At 40.5% G+C, this 11,691-nt stretch overlaps 1 protein-coding gene across 11 annotated transcripts in view; it reads right to left on the reverse strand.

The window, feature by feature from the left end:
• Window positions 1-10,954, reverse strand: part of LSM14A (LSM14A mRNA processing body assembly factor) — a 21,338-nt gene extending 10,384 nt beyond the window's left edge. For 4 of the 11 annotated variants that reach the window (XM_050903828.1, XM_050903825.1, XM_050903826.1 and 1 more), the window contains exons 1-3: window positions 10,593-10,952; window positions 2,379-2,542; window positions 827-959 (exon numbers count right to left, since the gene is read on the reverse strand). In XM_050903828.1, the coding sequence (XP_050759785.1) occupies window positions 827-959; window positions 2,379-2,542; window positions 10,593-10,713 (418 nt within the window). In that variant the 5' untranslated portion in view covers window positions 10,714-10,952. Of the gene's footprint in view, window positions 1-826; window positions 960-2,378; window positions 2,543-10,592 lie in introns of all 11 variants that reach the window. The other 7 variants (XM_050903820.1, XM_050903824.1, XM_050903818.1 and 4 more) reach the window with 4 other exon arrangements.
• Window positions 10,955-11,691: the final 737 nt, after the last annotated feature.

Consider the following 11,691-nt stretch of genomic DNA (forward strand, 5'->3'; position numbering starts at 1 on the left):
TAGCATAGTCATGACAGCATCTTACAGAGTAATAAACAAATGTTATTGGTATATATTTCCACTTAACATCTTTTAAACAAAAATGTGACTGTCACATCTTATTAACTGATATCAAGTTATGGCCAATTCTACAGCCTTCCTTTCACATGGCTAACATTTTCAGCACCAGGAGTAACACTGATGCCATAACAGTTACAAGAATATAAGTTCCTATGTGAAAAACTAAAAGGTGAAATAAAAAACTTTATAGCAGGAATGAAGGTTGGTTGGTGAGTCTCAGAGAGCATCTGCAGTATAAAGGAGCAACTAACCTACGCAGCTCACAAATACTTCAAGCATGTACTTCATGCCAAGATAACATCTCATGAATAGCTGGAGGACTGTGCTGGCACATGGACTGCTGAATAATCCAAACCCTTGGTTCAGGCACACACCACCTGGTCAACCTGGAATACCAGCTGTCGACAGCACAGCTATGGGGCTTTTGTGGAGGAGCTGCCTCTACCACTTGTGAAATATAATGAATACATGATGAACGTAATGAGTATATATGAAATAGAATGAATTCATGAATACAGGAACCTTTTCCCACTTGTCCCTCTGAGACAGGGTGTTTAGTTCTCAATCATAATTGCTTTTATTTGAGCTGCAAAGACTATGAAAAACTCTCTACTTTTGAGCTAAACTGTGGGACTGATACAGACTAAAGACTTTGGATCTGCCCTTAGGATAAGACATTGATGGAATTATAAGCACTGATTACTGTCTATGCACACTTATGCAACTTCACTTATAGGAAAACACCAAATAATAAAAATGAACATACCAACTCCAACAGCACCAAACTGCTGCCCCACCAGTGGGCTTGGACTAAACTGACTGTATGCAGGCATTCTGCCAAAAGGACCATAGGACCCCACAGACTGGAACGAAGATGTAGTCGAAGATCCTAGTGAAGACTAAAGACAAAACACACTTGCAGAAATTCAAGTTTACATAAAAAGTAGGAAATAGTTCTGCAAGGGAAGAAATACAAAGACTCTAAAACTATTTGTTAAATTTACCCTAACACCACCACTGTGGCTAATACATATACACGAGCTTAACTAAAAGTTGCTTCTTTTAGTATCAAGAATTTAACCGCTTTAACACACAAGCAAAGACAGCACAAAAATAATGAATTACACACTTTACTCTGCATGAAAACTCAAAACAGACAACAGCTAGCAGAAAACATTTTCACAAGTATGTATATAGTTTAGAAAGCACTTTTACCCTTCCAATATCACCAACATGTGAAAACAGTACCATAAAATTTTGCAATCTTTTCCCTAGAACCTCAGATACTGGACTCTTGTCAAACACACGTATAAGCTTTTGTTGGCAAACTTGGAAAATGTTGTATCTTCTTCCCTGAAGTTTCAAAAACCACATGAACAATGAAAGACCCAAACATACTGGAGGAGGGTGAGGTTATGACTATTATTGGGGTTAGCAGTAATGCAATTTCACAGCTCTCAACTACCCCTGACAGAAGGAGCTGCACCAAATTTAGCAAAAGACCTTAGAGGATTGCAAGGGTACTTTGTAAGGAAGTATCAAGAATTTTATCTTACAGAATAGTTAAACATTAGAAACGTAAACACTTGCATGGAATTATCAAGTTCCATTTGAACCAAGAACTTCCATCTTGCTCTCAGGGATTATTTTAAGACACTCCACAAGCACAATCAACAAGCCAACAAATTTCAGAGATCAAAAATAACCATCTCTGTCAGTCCATTTACTATGAAATAACAGATTAATTAACCCTGAAGGCTTCAAGTTGTAAGTTGCTTTCCCTTCAGCAACCACGTATTCCCTTTTCAAACTGCCCTTTAGTATGAAGCCTTTTTAAAAACACATAGCCAGATGAAACACTTCAAAAGTCAGTTAGCAAAAAAAGTTGAACATTAAAATCCAAAAGAAAACAAAACAAACAATAAAAAAAAAAATCACTAATGGTTTGGAGAGGTTTCAGCATCTACTCCATTTGACTTACACCAAGTCTGATCTTTCCAAGAAGGCTTGCATATGTGTCCTCCTAAGCCAAGCACCTTTCAAAAAAGGCATCAAGGTCTACCAAAAGTTATTAGTTGTTTTTGAAAAACTGGCAGCTTTGGTATCCAGTGCATTGTGCTAGAGTCAGATTGCAACCTTGATTTTCACAGTTAAAGACATGATTCAGAAGAGGAAAATCTTTCCAGAGTTCTTTACAGTGGGTTGTGAACTTTACAGCAACAAACATTTTAATTTTTAAACACTCAGCTATAGAGCACTTAAAGCTACCAAGTTACATATCTTCAGCAACAAACATCTAAAAATATGTTTTGACTTACCTGAACAATAGCAGGGTCCTGTGGCAAAGAACACTGAGGCTTTGGTGGCTCACAGACAGTTAGGTCTTTAATGTCACTGCCACGGAATATAATATACTCAAAGACTTCATCACGAGGTGGTATAGGTCTATCAGTTGGTCTATCTTCTGTACCAAAGGAGCGAACTGCAAAATTGGGGAGGGAAAAATAAAAACATCCCACATTCAACAACAAGGTTTCAAATATACTGCAGACACCAACAGCTTTAAATAAAAAGAATAAAATTTTGTTGAGCAAAAAGCCTTATTAAATAGGCAGCATATTCTTTGCCATTATCAACTGCTCAGACGTAAGTAATTTGATCTTACAAATTTCATTTAAAAACCAAGCAGAAAGACACCTCTTCTATTCCTCAGACATCATTTATGCTATCACTCATATGTTGAATATTTTGACTGTTTTGTGAGGATAAGGGGAAGTAGCAAAGCAGTTTTTTGCTAAGTTAGCACTTTCTGGACATTACAGCAACAGGAACACCAACAAAGGCTGGCAAGTCAGTCCTGTGAATCAAGGACTACATGAGTTTACATACTTCATATTCTGCACTTGCAAATCAGGAAAAAAAAAATATGCTAATACTACTAGAAGCTATAATACTAAAAATTACCGAAAGCAAAGTATTTCTCAATAGATTCAAGGTCTGATTCAAGATTTAAATAAAAATTAGGAATTCTGTGGTATTTGTACAGAATTTTCACTACGCAAAATGCATTCTTCTTGCTGGTGCAAGGTTCATAGGATCTCTGTCAAATTAAGTAAACTCACTGGGGCCTAACTATCTTCCTAAGTAGGCCTGCATAGTGTGCAACATACCAAGAAGTTAAATTTATTTGTAGGTACTTAGCTGAATACCAACAGTTTTCAGATTGCATACTGATGCTTATCATGCTTTTCCCTTTGCACTACATATAATCACTACCACTGTATATGGATAGCATCACTTTACTTCCACTACCCTCTCAAAGACTTTTCCTCACCTTAAGACTGCCAATGCTAGGTGAATATAAAGTGAAAAAAACAAAGAAACAAAAAATCTGAAGAAGTGTGTCTCCAAGAGCTAGAGTTTTGTAAGCAAAAACTAAACAATGAATTGAAACCAGAGAAGAAGAAGAAAAAAAACATAACAATCACATTCTACTGAACATCAACTTGCCGAAGCTTTAACAATCCCTCACAACTGTCTTTGCTCTAGCCTTTTAAGAGGTTTTTGTTTGCTTTGTAAGGTACTACAGGTTATGCTGAGAAAACATCCGTATTTTGCTTTAATGTACCAGAATTAGTTTTCCCTCCATTTTCAGATGCATCAACAATTTGGAGACATCATTAGGCACTTATTTGCAGCCATAAAACCATTAGTCAAGAAAAGCAGAGTTTCCTGTAGAGCTGTATAAAGTGATACTGAGTCACTTCTCAGGCTGCACCAACCATCTTCCATCACTGTTGCTTCTTCTAGTACTGCATAAACAGAGCTAATCAGTCAAGTATTACAAATCTTTTTGAGAAGCATAATTCAGGGGTAAAGAGATTAACTCCACACTACAATGAAAAATAACATTAAGTGGTTACGATTATTTTGTTCACATCATCTACTGAGCTGAATTTAATCAACTTTTCTATTTCTGTGCATCTGAAAGTCTGCTCTGAATGGTACTATAAAATATAAGCGCTGTAAAAAGGCATATACTGTTAAGTGAATTTCACTCTTTGTTATAAGATAAATCTGTCTTCTCTTCTTCCTCTATAGAAAAAGATATCTGAAGCTGAAGAATTTGCAGAAATTAACTCAGAATAATACACGATAGCTTAAGAACATTATCAATTGATCATGTGCATTACTGTAGTTCATTCTGTTGCTTTTTATTCATCAGGCTTTTCTATTTCACTGTCTTGACCAAGGATCCACCTTCACTTTCTGGCCATCCTATACTCTATTTATTAAGACAACTAATAAATTAACTTGGCCCTTCATTCCATCATTTGACCTGCAGTCTTGCCAAGTAAAACCAAAGTTTATTTTGTATTGGTTCTCTCCATCCCACACTGAAATAGTTGCTCTAGTAGCCATTTTGTCTACAAAGATGCACAAAAATGGACAGAGTGTGATCAGTAAGTTACTGAAGTATTTTACTTTCTAGCTAAAGCGAAGGAACCAGGCAGTAGCAACACCACAAAAAAGGGTAGTAAACTAGAGGATCACATCTCACCTTTACATAGAAATAAAAATCTGATGAACTATGGAAGAAATCTGCTTCGAAAGTACTTTTCTTAAGTCAGAGCTATGCTGCACGGCTAAGTATTTTACTGTTAATACCAACATCACATGACACATATATGAACAGTTTTAACAGCTGGCAATTACCTTTCTCCATTCTAAACCAATCAAAAAAAAGTGAACAATATAACTTTCATCTAATGACACCTTAAAAGCGGTAAAGGGATTTTACTGTATGTCAGAAAGAATTTGTCTTTCTCCCTATCATAAAATTACAAAAACATCAAAAGGAAGTATTTTCAATACCAAAAATTAGAATTCATTTTTAAGAGATTCAGCTGTCTATGCAACCAGATCAAGACACTGATAAGGTCGTCAATGGTTTTGCAATAAAACACATTAGAGTTGCTACTAAGAGTTTGGGTTTTTTTCTCTACCTCTCTCCTGCTCCAAACCAAACTGGTTTTAGTGCAACTTTCTGCAAAATATAAAGACAATTTCGTCCAATGAAGATTAGCTCTGCTGGAGAAGGGTAAGCAAACTCCTCTGATTTGGGGTTCAACCTTCCCCTCTCACCTCAAAGCAACAAAAATAACGATCCCCAAGTCTAATTTCCTTTTAAAGCAAGGAACGAGAATTGCATGTGTGGTGATCTAAGAAAGCAGTTTAGGATAAGGGCTACTCAATGTTTTTGCACTGTCTATCCCAACTAGGTCCTTCAGATAGTAGTATAACATAGAGAGCTGAATGTTACTTTCAATATTTTGCAAACAGATAGATATCTTTACAGTTTCTTCTTTTCTAGCTTGGATTAGGATGTAACATAATCTGAGCTAATTAAAGTAAAAAGTCTAATATTAAAGGTGACCAGTACAATAGCATTTTTAGAAAGAAATAGCTTTTACCATAGTTTTGCATAATCAGAAATACTAAGTTGCCAGAGTATCAAAAACACATGGTATTGGAGCAGCAGCAGTCTTAGAGCTCTATCCAGCTCTGTCTCTTGGGTATTTCCTCAGACTACACATCCTTCCTCCAGAACAAGGTGCAGTGGTTCATATATAGCAAAATACTGAAGAGTGAACTGGCTTAGGGACTTGCAAACAAAAAGGCAACCATCACATGTTAAAAGTAAACTTTTTTTTTGTCAGTGTAAATACACACAATTAAATAGCTAGCTAGAAAGAAACTAACACTGTTGACTAACAGGATTCATGTATGTGACTTTATGACCACGTAGTTCTGCCAATTTCATATTAAAGCGCTGCAAGCAAATTTTTGTACAGATTTTGACTGACTTCAATGTTACTACTATACTCTATTTTAATGTATATTACTATATTATACTACTATAGCATCCAAGAAAAACATTGCAACTTCTATCAGTTAACAGAAATGATTACCTGTTGATTAACACAGAAAAATACTGTGTTAATTAGAAGCCAAGCTATATATTCAACTTGCAAAAGATGACTCTGTTCCCACATAATGTGAATTATTGCAAATAGGTAGTTCAGTCTCTGTATGCAGCACTGACACAATCTTACCACCCTTACTTCGTATGTAGCGTATGTACACGGAAACCAGTCTTTCCCCATTCTCAAGGCACGCATGAGAAGCATGACAACTAAAATGAGACCACCACTACCAGAACAAGTAATTTCAACTGCCATCTCTCTTCAAAACATCACAACCCTTTTCCTGTAAACATGCTTAGATGCCTGCACACCACATTACAGGAAAAGTATTCATGTGAAGGAGCCAGCTTGTGGCAGGCTCATACCTTCAGAACAATTAATTCAGTCTGCATTCCCATAAGGGAATGGGGTGGTGAGTTAACAGGGGGATAGATAATGATGGAGCCAGGAGTGGGCTTTGACAAGAGGAATTTTTCTGCTGTGACGTACTATGCACAGGGTTGGTTTGGCACAGATGCCCTAAACCTCAAGACATGGAGGGAACATGTCACTTAACTGACTAAAAAAATAACTTCATAAAAACTTGATAAAAATTTAACCCTTCCCTTTCCTGCTCCCAACCCTGAACTGTAAGAAATGCTCAGGTCTTCACAAGAATTTAACTTTCTTCTGTCTACATTTCTGAGCCTTTCACCCAATTAATATTGTGTACAAGTCTAAAAGAAAGGTAAGTTTTCTCTTTCATATGTCATTAGACTATGGAAAACACTACCACAGACGGTTGAAAATGCCAGAAATGCCAGAAATTTAACTACTTCCTAAATTACTGAAGGCTATTTCATTAATATCTATTAATTACAATGGTTCCAAATGCAACTCTCAATGGTCCAACAGCTGATAAGTGAGAACTGATGCATTATACCAGAGAGACTATATATAATTTTCTGTTTCTTATACTCACTTGCCTAAGGATTCCCTACTGCTGACAGGGAACAAAGCTTTTTCTGACCCAATATGGTTGTTCTTCCACAGCTTACCTACATTAAAAATCTATTTCTCTAAATCAGTGCCTTGAAATAGAAAGACATTATGTATTACTAGCATGAAAGATCACATCTAGTTTTTAATGCCACAACATGTAAGATCAAGCACAATCCGTCGTGATTATTCTATAACGGCCCTAAGTAGGGCAGCAATCACTTTACAGCAAGAAAATTTTACTCCTAACTGAGGCTTGCAAACACTCTATTCTTAAATTGGTTGGACTTAATGATGTTTAAAAAATTAAGTATGCATTAGAAGCATGAACTAGAAGGACATTCCAAGTTAATTTAACTGGAAACTTGAGAATGAGTGGGTGGTTTTGGTTCCAAACACTAGCTCTGAAAAGCTGGCAATCCAAAGAAAACATATGCACCAATAATACATAAAAACCTCAAATACTTGTATAGCTTGCTTAATATTTGGAATCTGATATAGATGGGAGTTTTCCCTGTTATTTAAATAACAATATACTTTAACACTTTGTGAAAGAATGCATCGCTTTCCCTTATCAGACTCCAGCTTAGGATAAAAATGTTATGCTCAATATTTAAACAATTGCTATATTCCTCTAACTCGTGAGACAGAGGCCACAACTTTTGCTAGTGAAAGGATCACAGCTTTGTAAATAAAATGCTCATTAGAGAACTACAGGAGATTTCCCCTCAGTAACTGATGACTACAATCAGTACCCTGTTAGCAACCCAAAAATCTTACTTCTGTCTAAAACCCCAGAAGATCTACGATAAATGAAGGCATTCCACATGTACAACTTCATGAGATTAACCTCAGACTTCAGTTTAGCCCCTAGAAGTCCTACTGTTAGGCAAATCTCTAGTTATTCAAGAACAGATTCTATCTCTACTTTTGTACTTTAGGTCACAATCAGTGACAAAATCACAAAATCAGTGATTTCAGTTAAGAAATGAACAATGATAAGCCGCCCTGCACTCAACCCAGGTAACAGTCACATTAAGCCAGCTACATAGCAGAGCAACTGAAAGCATCAAGACATCTTTTGGGTTTTTTGGTTTTGGTTTTTTTTTTTTTTTTCTTTCTGGCAGAAAAATTGACATTTGTGGTAAAGATCCACAGTAAACAGTTCTGGTTTGACTTCTGGACTCACCACAGGAAGAAGAGATACCTATTACCCAATCAACATATTTACAGCTACAGACAGTTCAGAAGGAAGATGTGCTTCTTTCACATACAGACCTGGCCATAATTAACCACACTTGTCACCTCACATACATGCTATCATACCACATTCACATGACCTAAACCATCATTTATTCAGAAACTTGAACTCTAGAGTTGAGCATTTTGTTCATGAGCACAGGGAACTTTTACAGTCTAATATGGTTGTTATGAGCTTCCAGATTAATCTCAAGATTTTTGGCTCCAGGTGGCCTAGAAATACTGGTTTATTCTCTTCTGAATCATGACACCATATTACAAAACACACATTCTTCAGCTAACTCAGCCAAGTTTTATTAAATCAAATTTAATGGTTTAGATTTACATTTCTGATGAGAGCTATGGGAAGAGGGTACACTAGATTTGTAACTGTATTTTAATCTATCTTAAATGTGTACACTTTGGCAGGTATGCCATAACATGACTTAACCACTCTTGAGAAGTCATGCAAAATTGGCTTGGCCAGCACTAAATCTGTCTAATTTAGGGCAAGACTATCACAAGCTCCTCAAGGATGGGATTCTTGTAAATGCTTTTGTACAAACCTTAACAATCACAGCATGCAACTGTAATTTCTAAACATTTATTTTTAATCACAGTGCTCATCTTTTTCTCATATAAACAAATACTAACTGTCCTTTTTAAACAGATAATGCAATTCCAGCAAGGTAATTTAACCTAAAGGCAACTTTAGAAATAAGTAAAAGTCATATCATGAAAGCTAAATGCCCCATAAATGAACCATGCAAGCCTGGGACCAAGCCTGCTATAAGGTATTTCAAAGCATACATGTAAGAATTTACAAAACAAAGCAATCTATTTCTTAAACAATAATTGTCAGGGAGGAGGAGTGGGAAGAAGAGGGCCTTAAAGTGACAAGGCACACAAACAAGAATTACCACAATGGCCAATGTGAGATGAAAGCAAACAAACTGCTACACGGTATCAACTCCACAGACCAACTATTATACACACCAACTATACATAAACATAACAGATTGTCATTATGCTAGAATGCTATGCCTATCATATCAAACAGGAACTGAGGCTCGGAATACTCTCAGTCCCCAATGTTTAATTTACACAAGGAGCAGTTTTTCCCCTTACCTAATGGCTGGATAAACTCTCTGCTTTTATATATGCATTTAGATTATTTAGCAAGACTTTACAGACTCAAGAAGTGGAAAGTAAAATACCAGTGAATTTTGCAGGATCTATTACAAAGAAGTTATTAAAAATTCTGACTTAGTGTTTTACCCGAATATTACACGTTCACTGCCATGGCTAATATACTTGTGTTGAGAGTGCATTATCATGCGCAAGAAACAGTGAAGTCCTTCGGATGCCTGGTTTCAAAGATCCTCTTTTTTACCCCCCAGTCTCTGACTCTCTTCTCAGTAAACATATCTTCCTAACTTTCTCATACACACACATAAATTTTCTGGCCAATACATTCTCACACCAGTGTCTGCACTAAATTTCAATTTATATAGTGCCATACAGCTACCTCCGAAGTGAAGAGCTCACCATCGGCCTTCTTTGTCGATAACCTAGCACTCACAGGATCCCCTTTAGACCCGAGTTGTCTCCTACCCCAGCATGCAGAAGAGTTCAGTCGTACACGGCCCTGTACCCTATAGGTCTGGAATTCTTCCGATCAAAAGAAATCCTCTTTCCAGCCTCCCCCTCCTACTCCCTTTTACGCACTAACTCTGGACCACTTCCACCGCTAAGGGCTTCATACTTTTACTCTATCCAAGACTCCTTGATCAGCAGCCCCTAACTAGGTAACGTTCCTAGCTCCTTTTCGCGACGGTCCCTCCGCGGCCGCTCTGAGCTTTCCATACACCTCCCCGAAGCCGGGGAAGCAGCCCGCGCGGCGGGAGCAGGGGCCGCCGCAGCGCTCTCGCGCCGCCGCTCTCCCAACCCCTTGCTCACTTCCACCTCCGCCGTGAAGCGTCGCGGGTCGCCACGGCCCCGCCGCAGACGCTCCGTCGGGGAGGATGGCGGGAGAACGCGCCTCCGGCCGAAACTACGCGGGCTCTTACCGAAGCTCCGCCAAGCCCCCTCGCAGCTGCTGTTGGGCCCTCGCAAGCTGTAGGCCTCCCCCTCGCACCCCGGGCCTCCTCATCGCCACAACGCGCCACGGACGACTCCGCCGCGGTTTCAGATTCTTGCTCGATCCCCAACGGGCCCCCAACGGTCCCTACGCCGCTGCACGCACCGCGGTCCCGCTCCACTCCCGCCCCCTCCCCGAGGCGCTGCTGGGCCGCCAGGGCCCCGTTCTCTACTCCGCCAGGTCCTTACCCTTGGCCAGCGCCACAGTGGAGTTTTCGGTGTCGATGGTGTACAAGATCCCTTCATAGCGGATCTCGGCCTTGGAGATCAGGCTGATCTTGCTCCCGATGTAGGGCGTCCCCCCGCTCATGGTGCTGGCTCCTCGGTCAGGGACACCCCCCCTCCTCCCCTGCCGAGCGCTCCTGAAGCTGGGCACAAGCAACTAAGCAAGCCCAGCTCAGAGTCGTAGTAGGCGCTCTACTCCTCCCGCTTCGAGCCCGACCTTCCGCCGATCCCCCAGCGACGGCTCTCCCTGCGCAGACTCCCTCAGCACACCCCGCACCAAAAGCACCCTGAAGCTCCCAACATGGCCGCCGCCTTCATCTTCCCTCAGAGCCGCCCCCCCTTCGCCCCAGCCGCGAAATGGATGCCGGGAGTGGAGGTGATCTCGCGAGAATTGGCGGGCGGGGGCGGGGCGCGGGCCGCTGAGGGGAGGGGGCAGCCATTTGGGCCGCCCGGGAAATTAATTTAGGGGCCATGAAGCGCTGAGGGCTTCGCCGCGTTCCCGCCTCGCCTGTGGAGCGCGGCTTCCCCGGCGGCGGTGCGGCTCGCACGACAGGTCGGGCTCGGCTGCGCGCCTCGTCGCGCTTTCCCTGCCTGGCCTAAGGGTGGTGTGCGGGGCCGGAGCGGTGCTGGGTCGGGGCTGTGCGGGGCCTGCGGCTCCCCCGGCTCCCCCTGCCCGGGCTCCCGCCCAGCGCGCCAGGAGTTCGAGCTCGCAGCTTGGAAACCCCACCCCTGCCGTAGCCTGTGAACACCGGGGGATGTGAAAGTAGGTTTGGTGATTTGGGGTTTTCGGGTTTTTTTGAGAGAGGCCCAAGCCACCTATCATTGAATGCTAAATTTCTGTGATCCTTAATAAGCAATTTAGAATCCAGTCATGTGGAGAGCTGCAAAAGTCTAAATGATGATAACTATTTAGTTCGTATTTCAAGGGGGATTCCGTTTTACTCAGTTGGCAGGGTGTTGAGATAGTCAGATCTTGCCAAGCAACACTAAGCAATGCAACTGTTGATGAAATCTTGACTAAAGTATGGAATTAATCCTGAAAAAAATACCCTTTTGGTACAAG

This window comes from Gymnogyps californianus, chromosome 12 (assembly GCF_018139145.2).
Source record: "Gymnogyps californianus isolate 813 chromosome 12, ASM1813914v2, whole genome shotgun sequence".
Lineage (NCBI taxonomy): Eukaryota > Metazoa > Chordata > Aves > Accipitriformes > Cathartidae > Gymnogyps > Gymnogyps californianus.